The 22426-nt window shown below is 41.5% G+C and overlaps 1 protein-coding gene across 1 annotated transcript in view; it reads right to left on the bottom strand.

The window, feature by feature from the left end:
• Window positions 1–2290: 2290 nt before the first annotated feature.
• LOC124775129 (serine-rich adhesin for platelets) overlaps window positions 2291–22426 on the bottom strand; it is a 109244-nt gene continuing 89108 nt past the window's right edge. The window contains exons 10-11 of the mRNA XM_047249972.1: window positions 17340–17713; window positions 2291–4078 (exon numbers count right to left, since the gene is read on the bottom strand). Of these exons, the coding sequence (XP_047105928.1) occupies window positions 3857–4078; window positions 17340–17713 (596 nt within the window). The 3' untranslated portion in view covers window positions 2291–3856. The remainder of the gene's footprint in view (window positions 4079–17339; window positions 17714–22426) is intronic.

The raw sequence follows: 22426 nt of genomic DNA on the forward strand, positions 1-22426 counted from the left end.
GGCCTTTGCCAGAGACTGCAGTTTTTGTGTGTGTGTGTGTGTGTGTGTGTGTGTGTGTGTGTGTGTGTGTGTGTGTGTGTGTGTGTGAAGAAGGCCTTGCTGGCCAAAAGCTTATTTGTGATAGTCTCTTTTTGTTGTGTCTATCTGTGACTATATGGTGCAGTGATGTGTTGCTCAGGCATTTACCAAATCAATTGGTGATGATTTCTGCCATAAAAACTTATTTAAGTAATGAATTAGTATAGCCTGTTGTTTGAATGTGTGTTTTATATATGTTAATATATTCAGGAGTGGATGGACACAGGATATGTGCAAGCCGTGATACCAATAGAAATCTTACTATATTCACCAGTACCTGCTGGTTGGACAGTTTGTCGTCGGGCCCTACCTTGGTGATATGTGAGCCATGGAAGAAGAATGGCCATGACCATCCCAATGATGTCACAATGACAAGGGAAAAACTGTTGTCTGTATATTCATTTGGTACCTGTTAACTAAGACTGATCATAATGTATCTGTGATGATTTGAATAATGAGCAAACTTCCTTATGCATAATAATTGTAAATGAGAGTACAGTATACAACACATTGTTCTGAGAAGCATCGTATTTATTTTGAAGATTTGGATGTTGGCTTGTACTCTTAACTTCCAACAGTACTGCAGCGCTTTGAGAAATGAAGTCCACCCAATAGATATTGACGACAGTGAAGAAATAACATGATGAGCAAATGAATAATAGAAATTATAGTGCCCGAGCAAATTTTACATTTCTACTCAATATCACGATAAAGAAACTCCGTACAAGCCCTTATTTCTCCTATCTTCATGGTCCTTAAACGAAATATATGTTTGTGGCAGCAGAGTTGTTCTGGAATCAGCTTCAAATGCCATTTCTCTAAATTTTCTCAATAGTCTTCCATGAAAAGAATGTTGTATTCCTTCCAGGGATTCCCTTTTTTTTTTTTTTTTTCAAACTCTTACAGTAAAATGTGATCACAGTTGCTCTTTTACTTCAGATGCATTGGGGTAATATAGAGTTTGGTCATTACTTGTTCTTCTAAAAGATTAAAATATTTCAGGGAAGAATACTTACAGAGTTTTGTGCAGAAACAGAAAGCTGCTAATTTTACTATAAGGAAAATATTCTAGTCACTGACACGGAAACCAAGACTGGCTCTAATTATTTTGGCACCCTAGGCACATAATGTGTTTGGGCTCCATCTCCATCCCCCCCCTTCTTCCTTCCTTCCTTCCTTCCTTCCCTCCCTTCCTCCTCCTGTCATCTGGTTTTTACCCTATCCTCTGCAAAAAATTGTAAATATTAGCATAATGTTAAATGGACAACAATTTGTAAGATAAGAATTGGAACAGTGACAGCTTACATCAACTGTTTCTCCTGACTGTTACTTTGTAAAAGAGGGTTGGTACTTTACCTTTAATGCCATACTTGTTGGGAATGCAACAGTAATTTTTGGGATTTATAAGTTCGTGGAAAGAAGTGTTAAAATTTAGTATGTAACAGCATGTTCTGAAGAGTTCATTCTTTAGAAGAACGTGTGTGTGTGTGTGTGTGTGTGTGTGTGTGTGTGTGTGTGTGTGTGTGTGTGTAATATTGACAAAATGAAAGCCTGTTTATATATAGGACTTTCTCATTCATTTTTCTCCATTACAGCTTCATCTAGGTTGTGTTGTTTCCATGCTATTATCTTTAAATCTGTGCTAGTTAACAGTTGTTTCTTCACAAGATTATCCTCTCCAAAGGTTATCTTTCATAGAATACAGTTTCTAATTAGACTGTAATCTCCAATTATCTAAACTGCATTTGTTAAGTGAATAGCATATAGAGAGTGAAATTGGCAGGAACAGTAAGTTGTGACCAATTTCATACAACCAATCACGTCCGAACAAATTCGTGCGGGATTGTTGTCAATTGTTATAAATCACTTTCTCTGGTGGAACACAGGTTGATAATGAAGATCTATAAAGGGGAGAATTATTTGTTGTGAAAGATCATTGTTCCACACTTCTCATATGACACGTTTTACTGTATACTTGACCGTATTTTTCATTTAATGATGTCCCCACCCATCATTACATGTAATTGATACTTGCATTTTGTTTACTGTCTGTGGAACTTGTGTGTTACTGATTAATCTAGGAGGCCCCTAATTTTACTTTCATTTAATGATGAAACATATCTACTAACAGGCATAAATATTTAAGGGTTTATTTCTGCTCTCCTGGTAAAATGAAATGGATATTTAGGAACTGATAGGTAATATGATGGGTTGTAAAAAAAATATTGTTTGTTGTAAAATGTTATAACAAATTGTCATTTTTATTCTTTTGTATTTAAATGACACCTCTTAGGAATATGCACCATCGAGTGCTCATCCATGAAGGTATTACATAAGTTTTTCCATACATTGATTGAAACGTCTCCAACAAATATAATAAATAATTTATCTGTATATAATGCTTTAACCTTAAATAGATATTAAGCAGCATTATTTAATGTACAGCATGTCTTGTATGAAAATAATGACTATGTTACATAAATGCAATTTGATGAGCTCCTATAAAACATTTGCGTTGGAGGAATGGATCATGACAAACTGAACAATGTGCCAGCATATTTTGAAGTATGGAGTGATAGATTCTGTAAGTCACATGTTTGTAAAGGGTTACAATACAAATAAAGCATCAGAGTGGTCATACATATCACAAGATACACCTTAAAGTGGGAATAGAGCTTTAGAACCTCTATGCACAGGGTGCAATCATTAAATATATTGCATGGAAGTCTGTCAGCATAATCTCGAGTATTTTAATGGCACTGTAATGTTCCACATTATCACAGTACATTTTCAGTGGAATAAAACCTGAGAACATTTTGGAAAATACGTTTCATTTGAAATTGCTGTGTAATATGTCCCTTGAGAAATGCCAAGAGCTTCCATTCTTAATATTAAAAATGAACAAAAATAAATGTACATTTTCATTTGAGTCAACACAGTCATCTAGAAGCTTGCTTCAATACCTTGACAAAGAATTAGGTGTACAGTACTCTGCAGCCTGCTGTTTTTAAATGTGAGGCAAATTGAAGACATGAGAATATATTATCAACAGGCAAGTTGGTTGTTTTTATTTCTAGAGTTATTTCACTTATTTTGCCATGTGGTGCTGTAAAGCTCTTCACTTAATCCATGCTAGTGCAGCACAGGAATTAGTAAAAGAAACTACTGAAAGTTATATCCACGAGCATGAAAAACGGAAACCTGCAAGGACAAAAGTAACTTCCAAAACATAAGTACAAGTGTTTGTTTGCAGCAGAACTCATTATTAACATGTTTACTAAACACTGCAACTGGACTAATTGCAATTCATGTATCACATTTCACCGCAAAATTCTTTCATTTTGCCATTATCAAAAGATACCATGGGGAAAGCTGCAGAGCATGATCTTTGATAACAGAATTTAATAACAAATTATAAGACATGTTCTTATCTCATTAAAAAGTGCATTCATACTACAGTCATCCACCTCCTGCACAGAAACTTGAGTGTTAACGACTGCCATGAGGCTTCCAGCGACCACAGTAGAGCCTTAGATCCAATACTGTGTGACCACCAGAAGCCACACCAGGACCTCATGCTTGACACAGAGGTCTGACAGTGAAACATTCATCACTATGCATGGAGCAGTCAGCGTGTTAAAAGGACACTGCGTCAGGAATATCCACTCGTATAGAGCAGCGAACAGCAGCTGTTATCACATCCCTAATTATTGTCAATGTTGTTGGCACTGTCCATATACAGTTTTCCCCTGTTAGTCACGATACAACTAACAGGTTTTCAGTGAATCAGGCGTGGGTTGAAACGGCCCATGTGTAGGATAATTCCAGTTGGATTGTGGCGCACAGCATAGAAAAATGGCCTATTAAAGGAAAGACGTGCAGCAGCTGCAGGACGACGTGCTTGCCGTGGCCGCAGTGCCAGAGGTAGCTGTAAAACTTCAGCATCTGTATCGTCATAATCCAGTCGTCTTGCTCGACCAGCGGCACGTTGAGGGAATACCTGTGAAACAACAGTAATGTTATTACTGCAGTGGTTTCTGACCACACACATTTTCTCTAGGGTGTGTTGATAAAAGGGATGTTATTCTTACAGTCACTGGAATGAAAAAAAAAGTTTAAAAATACTTAGGTAATGTGTATTCTGATAAATTATAAAAATTGAGTGCATATACATACTGACATACTCCTGTACATTCAACATAATGTGTTCCATGGAAGTACCAGAGAATAAGTAGTAGTTCAAAACAAGGTTTCAACAAATGATTGCTTTGAAAGTTTCGAAGAAAATAAAATTTCTGTAAATAAAATGATGCATGTTCTTCAGCACCATTCAATTGTTATTGAGAAGAGAACAATGAGGTAACAGTCATTAAAGTTTTCAGTGAAACATGTTGTTAAAATACCCCACAAATATACTGAATATGAGGTGCAATACTGATGACATATTGTGATTTCATTCCTCTTCACAAGTACAAACCACAAAATGGGTATCCAAACCATGTCTTTCCCAATAAATTTACTGAATTTATTTTTGGATAAAGGCTCATGTTGCAGATTAAAAATCGTTATGTTGCTGTTCTGTTTCCCTTGGCATCAGTGTCATTATAGAAATACTGGATTCATAATGTATAAAATTACTGTTGTTTAAGGATCTCAGCAGGTAAGAATAGAAGTATTAGCCACACAGTAAAATAAATGTCCCTTAGCGTACTATTAATTGACATGAATTATCTGGACATTGCTGTTGTGTTCTACTTTGGAAGAACTGTTGCATGAAACCTTACACATATGGCAGTATTTTCATTGTGCCTGTCTGTCACTCAATGTCTCCTCTATGTGATGAGTAACAGTCTCTCCTTTTTATAATAATATTGTTATTCCATTCTGGACTTTCCACTGTTAGAAATCTATTTAGGCAAGAAGATCCAAACTGTTTTACCACAACCATATAATATTCTGGGTTATAAATCTGAAGCAACTTTAAGGTAGGAGGTAGACCATATCAGTTGTAGGCAGATGGCCAACACATTTTGTTCGTATGTATGCCAACAAAGAATTAGTGCCCTCAGCCATTGTAAACATAGGGGGGGGGGGGGATCTATACATTTTTATGGGACCAACTTTTATCTGTATTCTCTCAGCCACTGTTACTTTGCACAAAAGATCACTGAAAGATTATTATAGATCAACCTGTATCAGGCACTCAACACCCACCATCGGAAACAGAGCCCCACGCAAATATTTCCATACTAAGTGGCTTCTATTCATCATAAGAATGAACCTGATGTAAACAAACACAAATGTGATGATTGATCAGAGGCCGTAGCACATGTACACTGGTGTTGACTCTTGGAAGGACTTTAAGATACTCTAATGTACTAACAGCCATCAATGTTTTTTTTAGTCATGCTTTAGCTATGTATTTTTTATTTAAAAATAATGTGCAGCCAGTCTCTGTACTGTTGTGCTCCGGTTGTCACTCTGTTAATACGCAATATGAAAATGGCTGAGGCTACTTCCTGCTCTGTAGTGAAACACCCATATGGAACACAGATAAAAAGTGCCGAGGAATAGGTTGTTCTTAATGGTGTCCAAAAAAAAAAAGGCTTTGAAGTTTTCTGAGGGACTGTATTAGATACATCTTTTTTATGAATAATGCACATCTTCTTGTTTCCAATTACATATTGTGCACGAAAATCCTGTTTTCATTTCAAATATAAATTCTTAATTACTGTATTGATATTTTATGAAAGAATGTTAATAAAAGTTCCTTAAATTAAGAAAACATAACAATTTAGTTTTTAGGATAAAAATGAAAAACCAAATACTCTTTATTTGGACTGTGTCCATTGTCTTATACCATAGATGTAGTCTTACACAAACCAGCATCATAAGTGTCATAAAAATATGAAAAACAATCATTTTCGCAGCTCTGATAACACCATACAAATGCATTTTTACATTTGCCACAGTACATTACAATATGAACCAAAGAGAACTGAGCTGGAGCGAAGTTAAGGGATTTGTCACAAGAAATAACAGAACTGTTAAGCTGCCAGATGAACTGAAACTAATGCGCGCAGCTTTTTCACATGTCACTGTTGAATGCTGGCGGGATATAGAACGGTAAGTCAAAAAAGGAGAAAATGCAGTGCCTGAGTGACTTCGTGGATTCTGTCGATTGACTTGCTGTCAACGTAGCAGATGACAGTTCCAGCATTGAAATGCATTTCTCGGATTTGGATGAGGAAGGAGCTAAGAGATTACCGGGTGACTGACTGTAATTAATACCTTCCATGCCTTCAGTTTTCAACAGTACTGTGCAATTGTTGCAGTATGCATTTGTATCACACACAGTTTGTTCGCAAAAATTACCCTGTGTTAAACTTAGTAATTTTAATCACTGTTGTCTGTAATTAGAATACTATGTTAGGTGAGAAATAGAGCATGCTTTCCGTCTGATCACCTAAGAAGCGTGTAGTAGTGCTGGAGTTTTGCTGAATATTATTTCATTCTCTTGAAAAATTAAATGGCTTTCAAAGTTGTATTGTTTCTGTGGTCATCTTATTTTACATCTGAACTGCAGTTGTTCATATCATTGCAGGTTAGTAGGACCAGGTGGCTGGCCAGTTCCGTTCAAGTCAAATGTGCTGTTAAAGCTGTTGTCCCGCATTATCGCTCAGTCTATGTGCATGTAATACAGCTTAAAACTTATACATGTGATCATACTTGACTGTACTGGACGTAGATTGGCTACTTCTCCATGTGAAACGAAATCCAATGAGATTGAAGCAAATGTGGAAGAATACATGGGGTAATTTTGGAAAGTGCTAGCAGTAAAATACTACCAAGAAGCACACCAAACAGGTTGTGTTCTTCAGTTCATTGTGCAGAAGCTCTGTCTGTTCCTGAACAGATTCTATTCTGAAACATTCACTGCCTTGTAGCAGCTGTCTTCACATCATAACTTGTTAACTGTTCTGGAAGGCAAACTCTGACAACCTTATCAGGAAAAATTGCTGAATGGTCGAGTGGATTCTCCTGCTTAGACCCATACATAAATCTTCTTGTGCCTTCAGCTCCCAAAATTTATCTTTCCTGATTATAAACTTTGCTCTTTCTGCTGCCTATTAGGTGATCATCAAGACATTTTATACATTTCAGAGGAAGCATACAAAATTCACATGATTTGTGGGCTGGATCTCCACAAATCCCATATGCAGCTTTACTTTTACATGTGACAAATATTAGACTTTTTTTTTTTTTTTTTTTTTTTTTTTTAAAGGCAACCATAGACCTTTAACAATGTAGTTTGCAGTACAAGATTTCTTGTGCAGTGTGGAACTTAAAATCACTTTAGGCTTCTTGAAAACATCATAGTGGCAATTTGTTCCATCAATGGATGCTTATTCTGAGGTCTGATAAATCCAGATCTGTGAGACAGTCTTTAGCATTTATCGTGAATGGCTTGGTTACATGTAGCCGATTCCTGAACATCCACTTAAAAAGTTTAGCTTCTCTAGCAGTCTAAATGTCACTAACTGAGGCAATGCTAATATTTTCGTGGCCTACCTAGCCACAAGGAAGCAACACCATATTTGGAATGCTTTCAAACTTGCTTTATCATGTTCTTCCATCAGTTGTTGTAGATTTATCTGTTCTATAGGAAAATGAATGTCACTCATTTATGTTAGCCCAGTTTAGAAATCTGGAAACTCCCTCTAGGACTACTGAGAATAGGTTAGTTGATATGGAAGCTTCTTTCTTAACTCTTCTTTCAATTTTGAATTTATCATTATTGAGATAAAGTCTGGTGAATGTTTATTTTGTGAAATTAAAACTGATGTACAATTCAAGAGATGCAAAGATAAATACATATATTTTACATTATCCTGCAGAATGGATATTCTGAATCCATTGGGTATGCTATACCTTATATGGATACTGCGGTGAGTTTCCCTTCAAAGTGTGCTTCAGAATGACAATAAAGAAATCATAGGAATTATCTTGAGCTAGAACTTTTGCCCACAGTCAGTTTTACTTAACACACCCATGTTTAAGCTTAGTGCACAATGTGGCAAAGGAAGTTGTTGTTCATTCTACAGCTTTTGCCCATTCACTTCATGTATGATTCCACAAAAGTAAATACTCCTTTTCCGACTCTTTACTCATGATACATCAGGCAATATTGCTTCGGTGATAAATTCCACTAAAAAAGTGACAATTTGCACAGGCCATTCCTTAACTTCCATTGCTAAACATGGACATACTACTTGATGTTTAATGGACCTCACCTGTTATCCCTTCCAGAAGTGTCTTTATTTCATCTCTACTGTTTACTTTTCCGATTCATATTCTGCACAAAGAATTAAAGAATACTTCAATAGTCTGTTATTTTTATTGTTTTCACTTGTTTCTCTTGGCAAATTTTCATTGCAACTTGTCATAACCAATCCAAAACATTTAGAATGGTTTTAATTAATCCATCATATTCCATCATGTCCCTTTTACTGCTTATATGGAACTATTGCCTTGTCTTTAGTGGCTGCCCTGCTCCATTTGAGACGTTCTTTTCTTTCACTTTCACCATACCTGCAACTGCTGTTGGCATAAGGACCTTTAAGAAACACAAACATTGCCTGCAAGGTACTACAGATTGCATATTATTCGATTTATTACCAGTTTTTCTCATCAGATGAGTGCATCTTCAGATGTTCATTGTCCTGACAGAAAGTTAAAGGTTTACATCTGAGTTGAACTTTAAACCTTTAATATATTGCCATCGAAGCAAATTATATTTAAAGATGTTCTCATCTGAAGAGGTAAACTGGTACTAAATGAAATAGTATGTAACCTGTGGTGATTTCTCGCTACATTAATATGTACCTTTTTTAAACAACTCTTTTTCTACCTCATCATTATGTTAACGTGTTATTGCAAAGATTTAAATTATTTCTGTGGAACAACTTTTGCTTATTTTTAAAACAAGTCTTAGTATTCTGTTGGAGATTCCTTCAGTCTTGTTGTGGCCTTCAGTGTGAAGACAGGTTTTAAACAGCTTTTCATGCTAGTCTGTCCTCTGCAAGCATCTTTATCTCCATCTATAATTTTTACCCCCACAGTTCCCTTCGTAACCAAATTGTCAGTTCCTTGATGCCTCATATATGTTGCATCAATCAGTGCAGTCTTTAAGTCAAACTGAAAATTTTCCTTTTTTCTAATTCAGCTTAGTATCTTTTCATTAGTTTTGCAGTCTATGACATTCTTCTGGAACACTACATTTGAAAAGCTTGTTTGCTCTTCTTGCCTAAACTGTTTATTCTCCATGTTTCACTTTTGTACAAGACTACACTCCAGATCAGTACTTTCAGAAAAGACTTCATAGCACTGAAATTTATATTTCATATTAATAAATTTATGTTTTTCACTAAGTCCAGGACTGACCTGATGTGATGAGACAGCACTTGCCTCCACTCCCTGAAAATCTGACTTGATACTGCATGACCACCTTAGTGGGTCAGAAAGTTTGCTTATTGGGAAGAGATACAAAACACTATTTAACTGTCTGAACAGTGATTTTTCTTTGCTGTGTGAATGGAACTGATAAAAATTATCTGTGATGAGCAGTTTTAGTCTTTCAACTAACATTCATTATATTTGTCAGATAATGATTCAAAAATCTGAGTCTATGGTATCTGAAACTTATTAAATTAGTAAAACAAAACTTCAACAGTCATTACCTTCACATATTATACAGAAGTAAAATAATACATTTAGTACATAATGCTGTATAGGGGATCTCCAGTTCGTCAGTGCTGTGGGCCACATATTACCTCAAACTGGACCTTAGTGTATATTTGTATAGATTTTGCTGTCTCACAGGTAACATTTTGATAGATATAATTATTAAGTACATTATTATTTTTAGAAGTTTTTGACATTGGCTGGCAACAGCAGAAAAACATAACCAACTGAAAGTACTATGTCACTTTAAAGATTTTAGAACCCAGAGGCAACTCACACTTTCAGATAAGGGGTGAATATTGGTGAACAGCCAAATATTGTTGAGATTTGACATCACACATGTCTAGATACAATTGCTACTAGTCAAGATCTATTGGATTTTCTGGCTTTTTTCAAACTAATTCTGAATTAACAGTGATGTCTGTGTAGCAGGCAGCATCCATCATTGGTTTGCAATGATCGTAATTATTTTCTTTCAAGAAGAGGGTGGGGGAGTGGGCCAGCTGTCATTCCTTGCCTATTGCTTTGTACTTCCTTGAACAGCTGCATTTCATGAATGTCTGGAAGGCAAATTCAGATCCACATTGTATGATTCCCTTAATTCTCACTAAGATGCGAGTAATGTATCTTCGTCCAGTTCTTAACATTGTCATTTTTAACTGTCCTACATGAAATATTTAAGTATTTGATAGCTTTAGAGTTCTGCTTTGAATCAACAGTTACTTCAAATGAAGAATAAACCAAAGCCTTATTTCTGAAGTCAGGTTGCTAGTATTAAACGGCAGAGGTGGTGCTTACTTAATTTGCTTCTCTGTAATCCCTGTGTGAATCAGTTGGTATGGCAAAGTCTTTAGGCTGCTGTCAGGCTGAGCATGCGATTGAACCACACGGCTGATAAGTCTCTGTGTCAAGGCTGTGTTGGCACATGAGAGAGTTGGAAAGTGGATACTGATGAGGCTTTTTGCTGTGTCACTGAGTATGGATGCCAATGATGTCAATGGAAGTAGGGCTCATGGGAACTACTCATTAATTGAAGGATGTGGTTCAGACACATGGGAGAGCATATTGGGTGGACTTGGCCTTAATTTGCGGTCCTATCTATGGTGGGGTTGAAGGAGATGTAAGCTAATGCACTGCCACCCTTTTAAAGATTTCCAATCCACTTAAGATTTAGTGTGTATGGAGTACATGAAATGATTAAATTTACAGATCAAAAGCACAAGCAGTTCTGAAGTACCAGGTATCGACCCATGCTCGAACACCCATATTAGTATGTGGTGTAGACTCCACAGGTGGCACGGCATGTGCTCACACTGGCTTCCAGTCAGTCATCCAGTTGATGAATACTGTCTTGGAATACATTATGCCATGCCTGCTCGGCATGTTCATGTAGTTCAATAAGAGTTGTTGGATGGTGAGTTGAACATGACACTTCTCATCTCATTGTACCCCACATGTTCAATTGGAGGCAAGTGCAGAGATCATGTTGGCTGAGAAAATTGATTCATGTCTTGCAAAGCTCACTGTGTTTCATGGGCAGTGTGTGGGTGGACAATACGTCACCTTCCTGTTGCAAGAGTGGCAAAAGATGGGTCTGACATTATTCTACACATAGTGAGTGCTGGTTAGTGTCCCCTCCCGAAACCCCAAAGATAAAAGAGTTTCAGCTTCTCACCCCAGACCATAAGGCCTAGGTTGGGACCAGTGTGTCTTGGATAAATGCAATTTATGAGACAGTGCTCACCATGTCTATACTGTATGGGTAGATTACCATCACTTGCATGCAGGCAGAATCTGCTTTCATCGCTGAAGACCACGCTGTGCCACTTCATCTTCCAAGTGATCTTCTGTTGGCACCAGTCAAGCCATGCATGACAATGCTGTGGCGTGAGTGGAAGACAGGTTGGCAGACAACACTGAAACCATTATCACTAATATTCTATCTCCCAGGTAGCATATGCCATCATCGGATCAAAATCGACATTGTCTTTCCAGGTATAGTAATTTTTGCTGGTAGTGTGTCCCTAGAAGTCAGTCAGTTTCGTGGCTAATGGGGGCTAGTTGAAGCTACAAGTAAAGAAGGTACTAGACTGACATTGAAAGTTTTCCCACAGTGCCAACCTAGCTTGACTTTCCTGAGCGAATTTTCACTCCGCAGCAGAGTGTGGGCAATTTGAAACTTCCTGGTAGATTAATACTGTGCGCCAGACCGAACATGGGACCTTTGCCTTTCGCAGGAAAGTGTTCTACTGACTGAGCTACCCAAACACGACTCATTACCCGTCCTCACAGCTTTACTTCTGGCAGTACCATCCTCTCCTGCATTCCGAACGTCATGTGCAAGATGTGCATGAGAACTACGAAGTTTGGAAGGTGGGAGATGTTCTGGTGGAAGTAAAGCTTTGAGGGTGGGTCGTGAGTCATGCTTGCATAGCTCAGTTGGTAGAAGAGTTGCCTGAAAAAGGCAAAGGTCTCCGGTTCGAGTCTCGGCCTGGCACACGGTTTTAATCTACCAGGATATTTCTAGGCTGATTTTGTCGGTAGACAGTAACAAGTTTAGCAAGCCGTCTGCTTTTCTATAGGGAAGTGGATGTGACACATGAAACAGACCATAATGAAGGTAACACTGAAGAATAGCAATAATTCTTTGTATGCTACAATGTACGCTGAGGTGACGAAAGTCGTGGGATAGTGAATGCACGTATATAGGTGGCAGTGGTGTCGCATACACAAGGTATAAAAGGGCAGTGGATTGGCAGAGCTGTCATTTGTAGTCACGTGATTCATGTGAAAGGTCCCGGTGTGGTTGTGGCCCCACAACCAGAATTAACAGACTTTCAACTCGGAATGGTAGTTGAAGCTAAACACATGGAACATTCCATTTCGGAAATTGTTAGGGAATACAGTACTCAAAGATTCATAGTGTTAAGAGTGCGCTGAGAATACCAAATTTCGGGCATTATCTCTCACTGTGGAGAATGCACTGGCCGACGGCATTCACTTAGCGACTGAGAGCAGCTGCGTTCCTGTAGAGCTGTCAGTGCTAACAGACAAGCAACGCTGCCTGAAATAACTGCAGAAATCAGTGTGAGACGGACGACCAGCGTATTCGTTAGGATAGTATGGCGAAATTTTGCGTTAACGGGCTATAGCAGCAGACAGCCGAAGCAAGTGCCTCTTCTATCACCACGACATCACCTGTAGCCCACCTCTTGGGCTTGTGATCATATCGGTTCGACCCTAGACGACTGTAAAACTGTGGCCTGATCAAATGAGTCCCGATTTTAGTCACTAAGCGCTGATGTTAAGGTTCGAATGTGGCGCAGACCCCACTAATCCAGGGACCCAGTTCGTCAACAAGGCACTGTGCCAGTCAGTCATGGCTCCATAATGGTGTGGACCGCGTTTACATGGTCCAACTGAACTGATCATTTACTCGAAATGGTCAAGTTCGGCTTCTTGGAGACAGTCTGCAGCCATGGATGATGGTCTTCACGTTCCCAAACTATGATGCGCCATGTCACCATCCACAGTTGTTTGCGGTTAGTTTGGACAATTCGAGTGAATAATTTGGCCACCCATATCATCATCATCATCATCATTTAAGATTGATTCTGCCTTTCAGCGTTCAGTTTGGAGCATAGTCCCCCTTATAAAATTCCTCCATGATCCCCTATTCAGCACTAACATTGGTGCCTCTTCTGATGTTAAGCCTATTACTTTAAAATCATTCTTAACCGAATCCAGATACCTTCTCCTTGGTCTACCCCGACTCCTCGTACCCTCTACTGATGAACCCATGAGTCTCATGGGTAACCTTGCTTCTCCCATGCCTGTAACATGACCCCACCATCTAAGTCTGTTCGCCCTGACTGCTACATCTATAGAGTTCATTCCCAGTTTTTCTTTGATTTCCTCACTGTGGACACCCTCCTGTCATTGTTCCCATCTACTAGTACCTGTAATCATCCTAGCTACTTTCATATCCGTAACCTCAACCTTATTGATAAGGTTTCGCTGCCATACAACAAAGTTGGTCGAAAGATTGAACGTTGCACAGATAACTTAGTCTTGGTACTGACTTCCTTCTTGCAGAAGAGAGTAGGTCGTAGCTGAGCGCTCACTGCATTAGCTTTGCTACACCTCGCCTCCAGTTCTTTCACTATGTTGCCATCCTGTGAGAATATGCATCCTAAGTACTTGAAACTGTCCACCTGTTCTAGCTTTGTTCCTCCTATTTGGTACTCAGTCCGTTTATATCTCTTTCCCACTGACATTACTTTCGTTTTGGAGATGCTAATCTTCATACCATAGTCCTTACATTTCTGATCTTGCTCTGAAATATTACTTTGCAAACTTTCAATCGAATCTGCCATCACAACTAAGTCATCCGCATATGCGAGACTGCTTATTTTGCTTTCACATATCTCAATCTCACCCAGCCAGTCTATTGTTTTCAACATATGAGCCATAAATAATATGAACAACAGTGGAGACAGGTTGCAACCTTGTCTTACCCCTGAAACTACTCTGAACCATGAACTCAAATTACCGTCAACTCTAACTGCTGCCTGACTATCTATGTAAAGACCTTTAATTGCTTGCAAAAGTTTGCCTCCTATTCCATAATCTCGTAGAACAGACAATAACTTTCTCCTAGGAACCCGGTCATATGCCTTTTCTAGATCTATAAAGCATAGACACAATTCCCTGTTCCACTCGTAACACTTCTCCATTATTTGCCGTAAGCTAAAGATCTGGTCCTGCAACCTCTAAGAGGGCTAAACGCACACTGATTTTCATCCAATTTGTCCTCAACTAATACTCGCACTTTCCTTTCAACAATGCCTGAGAAGATTTTACCCACAACGCTGATTAAAGAGATACCTCTGTAATTGTTACAATCTTTTCTGTTTCCACGTTTAAAGATTGGTCTGATTACTGCTTTCGTCCAGTCTGATGGAACCTGTCCCGACTCCCAGGCCATTTCAATTATCCTGTGTAGCCATTTAAGACCTGACATTCCACTGTATTTGATGAGTTACGACTTAATTTCATCCACCCCAGCTGCTTTATTGCACTGCAATCTATTGACCGTTTTCTCCACTTCCTCAAATGTGATCCTATTTCCATCATCATTCCTGTCCCATTGTACATCGAAATCTGAAACATTACTGATCGTATTTTCACCTACATTGAGCAACTCTTCAAAATATTCCCTCCATCTGCCCAAGGCATCAACAGGATTCACCAGCAGTTTTCCTGACCTGTCCAAAATACTTGTCACTTCCTTCTTACCGCCCTTTCGGAGACTGCTAATTACACTCCAGAATGGTTTTCCAGCTGCCGCCCAGATAGCCGACATAAATCCCTCTGAATATTTGTGGGGCATAATCGAGAGGTGAGTTCGTGCTCGACTTCCTACACTGGCAACACCTTGGCAATTACGGATGGGCCGGCCGGAGTGGCCGAGCGGTTAAAGGCGCTACAGTCTGGAACCGCACGACCGCTACGGTCGCAGGTTCGAATCCTGCCTCGGGCATGGCTGTGTGTGATGTCCTTAGGTTAGTTAGGTTTAAGTAGTTCTAAGTTCTAGGGGACTTATGACCACAGCAGTTGAGTCCCAAAGTGCTCAGAGCCATTTGAACCATTTTTTGAATTGCGGATGGCTATAGTGGCGGAATGGCTCAATATTTCTGCGGGGGTCTTCAGCAGCTTGTTGCGTCCATAGTATACAGGGTGTTACAAAAAAATACGGCCAAACTTTCAGCAAACAATCCTCACACACAAATAAAGAAAAGACGTTATGTGGACATGTGTCCGGAATCGCTTAATTTCCATGTTAGAGCTCATTTTAGTTTCGTCAGTATATACTGTACTTCCTCGATTCACCGCCAGTTGGCCCAATTGAAGGAAGGTAATGTTGACTTCGGTGCTTGTGTTGACATGCGACTCATTGCTCTACAGTACTAGCATCAAGCACATCAGTACGTAGCATCAACAGGTCAGTGTTCGTCACGAACGTGGTTTTGCAGTCAGTGCAATGGTTACAAATGCGGAGTTGGCAGATGCCCGTTTGATGTATGGATTAGTACAGGGCAATAGCCGTGGCGCGGTACGTTTGTATCGACACAGATTTCCAGAACGAAGGTGTCCCGACAGGAAGACATTCAAAGCAATTGATCGGCGTCTTAGGGAGCACGGAACATTCCAGCCTATGACTCGCGACTGGGGAAGACCTAGAACGACGAGGACACCTGCAATGGACGAGGCAATTCTTCGTGCAGTTGACGATAACCCTAATGTCAGCGTCAGAGAAGTTGCTGTTGTACAAGGTAACGTTGACCAGTCACTGTATGGAGAGTGCTACGGTAGAACCAGTTGTTTCCGTACCATGTACAGAGTGTGCAGGCACTATCAGCGGCTGATTGGCCTCCACGGGCACACTTCTGCGAATGGTTCATCCAATAATGTATCAATCCTCATTTCGGTGCAAATGTTCTCTTTACGGATGAGGCTTCATTCCAACGTGATCAAATTGTAAATTTTTACAATCAACATGTGTGGACTGACGAGAATCCGCACGCAATTGTGCAATCACGTCATCAACACAGATTTTCTGTGAACGTTTGGGCAGGCATTGTTGGTGATGTCTTGATTGGGCCGCATGTTCTTCCACCTACGCTCAATGGAGCACGTTATCATGATTTCATACGGAATACTCTACCTGTGCCGCTACAACATGTGCCTTTACAAGTACGACACAACATGTGGTTCATGCACGATGGAGCTCCTGCACATTTCAGTCGAAGTGTTCGTACGCTACTCAACAACAGATTCGGTGACCGATGGATTGATAGAGGTGGACCAATTCCATGGCCTCCACGCTCTCCTGATCTCAACCCTCTTGACTTTCATTTATGGGGGCATTTGAAAGCTCTTGTCTACGCAACCCCGGTACCAAATGTAGAGACTCTTCGTGCTCGTATTGTGGACGGCTGTGATACAATACGCCATTCTCCAGGGCTGCATCATCGCATCAGGGATTCCATGCGACGGAGGGTGGGTGCATGTATCCTCGCTAACGGAGGACATTTTGAACATTTCCTGTAACAAAGTGTTTGAAGTCAGGCTGGTACGTTCTGTTGCTGTGTGTTTCCGTTCCATGATTAATGTGATTTGAAGAGAAGTAATAAAATGAGCTCTAACATGGAAAGTAAGCGTTTCCGGATACATGTCCACATAATATATTTTCTTTCTTTGTGTCTGAGGAATGTTTCCTGAAAGTTTGGCCGTACCTTTTTCTAACACCCTGTATAGAGTTAGTGCACTACGCCAGACAAAAGGGAAGTCCGACGCGACATTAGTAGGCATGCAACGACATTTATCACCTCAGTGTATACTGGGCTAAGGTCGGTAGAGACTATAAACGAGTGGTTGTCAGTTCAAAGTTGTACTCCGTCTCGCGACACTAAAAGCCAGAGCTCGGAGCGCCTTCCCCGGAGAGGACGATTTACAGGAGCAGACGGGCAACTGACCTCGGCGTGCGCAGAGTGCCCCGCGCAGGTGGAGAGCTGTGTGGCGGCGAGCACGTCCGCGAGGTGGAGGTCTGCGAGGCCGCCGCTGAGCCCGCGCAGGTCGGCGCGCCCCCGCGTCAGCAGGTCGCGCAGGCCGAGCCGGCGCAGCGCCGCCGTCGCGTTGAGCAGCGAGCGGTGCGCGAAGCGCGGAGCCTGCAGCTGCAGTCCGCGGCGCGGCGCCACGCAGCGCAGCGCGCGCGCCCAGCCCTCCGGCGTCAGCAGGCGGCGCTCCAGCGCCGACAGCCCGTCGCCCGGCGCCACCTGCCCCTGCTGGCCCGGCAGCGCCAGCACCACACTCACCGGCGTGTCCGCGCCTGCGCCACACACACCACCAAACGGCTAACATCACAGCTCTGCCGCGTAACCGGCTTCCCGACACTGACGGTGCAAATGGCCGAAAGCGGGATGTTGTGATTTTAAACAGTGGAGAGCAAAATTACTACAGAGACCTTCAGAACAACTAAACGACTGAAACAAGGACGCTGTCTGCCTCCCATACTCTTTTAAAATACACAATATCGCTCAAAAGTATTTTGTATTTTTGAAAAACAAATTTAAGTGAAACAGTATAATTATTAAATCTTTATAGCGTTTCTTTAATTTTCTTACTTATATTACACTACTGGCCATTAAAAATGCTACACCACAAAGATGACGTGCTACAGACGCGAAATTTAACCGACAGAAAGAAGATGCTGTGATATGCAAATGATTAGCTTTTCAGAGCATTCACACGAGGTTGGCGCCGGTGGCTACACCTACAACGTGCTGACATAAGGAAAGTTTCCAACCGATTTCTCATACACAAACAGCAGTTGACCGGCGTTGAATGGTGAAACGTTGTTGTGATGCCTCGTGTAAGGAGGAGAAATGCGTACCATCACATTTCCGACTCTGATAAAGATCGGATTGTAGCCTATCGCGATTGCGGTTTATAGCATAGCGTCATTGCTGCTCGCGTTGGTCGAGATCCAATGACTGTTAGCAGAATATGGAATCTGTGGGTTCACGAGGGTAATAAGGAACGCCGTGCTGGATCCCAACGGCCTCGTATCACTAGCAGTCGAGATGACAGGCATCTTATCCGCATGGCTGTAACGGGTCGTGCAGCCACGTCTCGATCCCTGAGTCAACAGATGGGGACGTTTGCAAGACGACAACCATCTGCACGAACAATTCGACGACGTTTGCTGCAGCATGGACTAAAAGCTGGGAGACCGTGGCTGCGGCTACCCTTGACGCTGCACCACAGACAGGAGCGCCTGCGATGGTGTACTCAATGACGAACCTGGGTGCACGAATGGCAAAACGTCATTTTTTCGGATGAATCCAGGTTCTGTTTACCGCATCATGATGGTCGCATCCGTGTTTGGCGACATCGCGGTGAACGTACCTTGGAAGCGTGTATTCGTCATCGTCATACTGGCGTAACACCCGGCATGATGGTATGGGGTGCCATTGGTTACACGTCTCGGTCACCTCTTGTTCGCATTGACGGCACTTTGAACAGTAGACGATAAATTTCAGATGTGTAACGACCCTTGGCTCTACCCTTCATTCGATCCCTGCGAAACCCTACATTTCAGCAGGATAATACACGATGCATGTTGCAGGTCCTGTACGGACCATTCTGGATACAGAAAATGTTCGACTGCTGCCCTGGCCAGCACATTCTCAAGATCTCTCACCAATTGAAAACGTCTGGTCAATGGTGGCCGAGCAACTGGCTCGTCACAATACGCCAGTCACTACTCTTGATGAACTGTGGTATCGTGTTGAAGCTGCACGGGCAGCTGTACCTGTACACGCCATCCAAGCTCTGTTTGACTCAATGCCCAGGCGTATCAAGGCCGTTACTACGGCCAGAGGTGGTTGTTCTGAGTACTGATTTCTCAGGATCTATGCACCCAAATTGCTTGAAAATGTAATCACATGTCAGTTCTGGTATAATAAATTTGTCCAATGAATACCCGTTTATTATCTGCATTTCTTCTTGGTGTAGCAATTTTAATGGCCAGTAGCGTACACATTTCCGATCTTTGCATCAATAATAAAACACAAATGAACAATTATATAGACTCAAAAGTATTTTATTAAAACTAAACAGAAGAAAAACAATACTTGATTGCATAGGCCTTTGCATGTATTACCACAGCACATCTGGATGGCACAGAACCAATAAGTTTGGCTAGTTGCGCCTGAGAAATCTTTTTACATTGCTCACACAATTGTTTGTAGAAAGTCTCCTTATTGGTACATTTCGTTGGCGAGCTCATCTTTCCAGCTCGCCCCAAAGATGTTCTATGGCGTTTAAATCTGGACTTTGGCTTGGGCATTCAAATACCTTTACTTTGTGCTGCTCCAAAACTGTCTTCACGTGGCCAGAAGTGTGCTTCGGATCGTTTTCGTGCTGGAATTTCCAATTGCAAGGCATATTTCATCTTCTGTGAGGTAGAGACGTTGAAGTAACCTCTGGCGTGCCACAGGGGAGTGTTATGGGACCATTGCTTTTCACAATATATATAAATGACCTAGATGATAGTGTCGGAAGTTCCATGAGGCTTTTCGCGGATGATGCTGTAGTATACAAAGAAGTTGCAGCATTAGAAAATTGCAGCGAAATGCAGGAAGATCTGCAGCGGATAGGTACTTGCTCAGGGAGTGGCAACTGACCCTTAACATAGACAAATATAATGTATTGCGAATACATAGAAAGAAGGACCCTTTATTGTATGATTATATGATAGCGGAACAAACACTGGTAGCAGTTACTTCTGTAAAATATCTGGGAGTACGCGTACGGAACGATTTGAGGGGAATGATCATATAAAATTGATTGTTGGTAAGGCGGGTGCCAGGTTGAGATTCATTGGGAGAGTCCTTAGAAAATGTAGAAATGTAGTCCATCAACAAAAGAGGTGGCTTACAAAACACTCATTCGACCTATACTTGAGTATTGCTCATCAGTGTGGGATCCGTACCAGGTCGGGTTGACAGAGGAGATAGAGAAGATCCAAAGAAGAGCGGCGCGTTTCGTCACAGGGTTATTTGTAAGCGTGATAGCGTTACGGAGGTGTTAAGCAAACTCAAGTGGCAGACTCTGCAAGAGAGACGCTCTGCATTGAGGTGTAGCTTGGTGTCCAGGTTTCGAGAGGGTGCGTTTCTGGATGAGGTATCGAATATATTGCTTCCCCCTACTTATACCTCCCGAGGAGATCACGACTGTAAAATTAGAGAGATTCGAGCGCGCACGGAGGCTTTGCGGCGAATCATACGCGACTGGAACAGGAAAGGAGGTAATGACAGTGGTGCCCTCCGCCACACACCGTTGGGTGGCTTGCGGAATATAAATGTAGATGTAGATGTAGATCAGCCAGCAGTGACGCATAGTGCCGTGGAAGCAGTGAGGCCTCGCTAGGTCGCTGGAGGGAGTTGGCACCATATCTGCACACACAAGTCATCTAATTCCCGTGAATTACGGGGAGGGGGCGATGAGCTCTGACGCCATCCCTCCCATCAGCATGATGAAGAAGGAATAGGGATTTATCAAACAACTCCACACTCCACCACTGCTTCAATGTCCAGTGCTGATGGTCATGTGCACATTTGAGTCATAGTTGTCGATGTTCTGGTGTTAACATTGCAACATTCATGGGTCGTCGGATATGGAGGCTCATCGTTAGGAGTGTTCAGTGGACTGTGTGTTCAGAGGCACTTGTACTCTGCCAAGGAATAAAGTCTGAAGTCAAATCCACCACAGTTCGCCATCTGTCCTGCTTTATCAGTCTGCCCAGCCTACGATGTCTCACATCTGTAATGAGGGGTGGCCGCCATACGCCACGATGTCTGGACATGGTATTACTTTGGTTTGGCCACATGATGAATACACTCACCACAGCACCAAAATGCTTGTGCCGAGCCTTTACAATCTGCCCTTGGCCAAACTCAGACAGATCACACGCCTTCCCCATTCTACACATGGATAGCACGCTCACTGATACTACACGCCCCGTATGTATGTCTGACTAGCAGACATTCCTCGCCAGGTGACGCTGCTATCGCCTAGAGGGGTTTATATCGATAGTAGGTCGGGTTTTGGCTGATCAGCGTATGGTCTATTAATATTTCATCATACTTCGGAGTATCCACTACCTCACGCATTTCGACGAGAGGACCTACACCCGATTTGTGAGAAGCAGCCTCGCGTTATGATAGCTCCTCCTCTGGGCTTAATGCTGGGTCCTTGGTACTGTCTGTCGTTCCTCTTGTTTATCAGCTGTCGAACATATTGCATCTGGTTGAGGACAAGAGATTAAACTTGCTTTCAATACTCCATAGAATTTTTGACCAGTCTTCAGTGGCACATGTTGCTTACTTCTTAGCAAACCGTAGTCTGGCCTTCCTATTTTTTGAACTTATCATAGGTTTCCGAGTAGAACGCCTACTAACCAGGTCTGTGGCTGCCAAGCGACGTTTAACAGTCGAAACACGGACCTTCACCCCCTGTTTACCCGCAGTACTGCCTGAGCTGATTTTTTGGGATCTACCACTGATTGCCTTCGGATGAACCTATCTTCTTTTTGGGTGGTTTTTCGGGATCGACCACTTCGTGCACTGCTCTCTATCGTCCTCTTTTTTTCTGAAGACAGCCTCAGACACTCACGACCTATTCTGAGATGCCAATCAAGGACTGAACTTCGCCTTGATTCAGTACCGTTAAGACAGCTTGTCTGAAATCTACTGAACATCCCTCAGTTTTAGGCATTGCTGTCAGTAAATGAAAATATTAGAATTTGATTTTCTTTATATAGTTGGATATATTGCAGTCTTCACATTCTACAAAATACTTATGAACCCCTTGGAAACACTGTTTACGGCCAGGGTCCATGTTTACCTGCACTCGGTAATCAATACATGTAACCGTGGCGAGGTCAATCAGTCTTCTCTCCGAACAGTCGGTTTGTTTTAATTCCACGTAAAGGTAAACCTGCCTACCAACATACTAGTTCAACTACAAAATACTTTTG

Source organism: Schistocerca piceifrons, chromosome 1 (genome assembly GCF_021461385.2).
Source record: "Schistocerca piceifrons isolate TAMUIC-IGC-003096 chromosome 1, iqSchPice1.1, whole genome shotgun sequence".
In the NCBI taxonomy this organism is placed as follows: Eukaryota; Metazoa; Arthropoda; class Insecta; order Orthoptera; family Acrididae; genus Schistocerca; species Schistocerca piceifrons.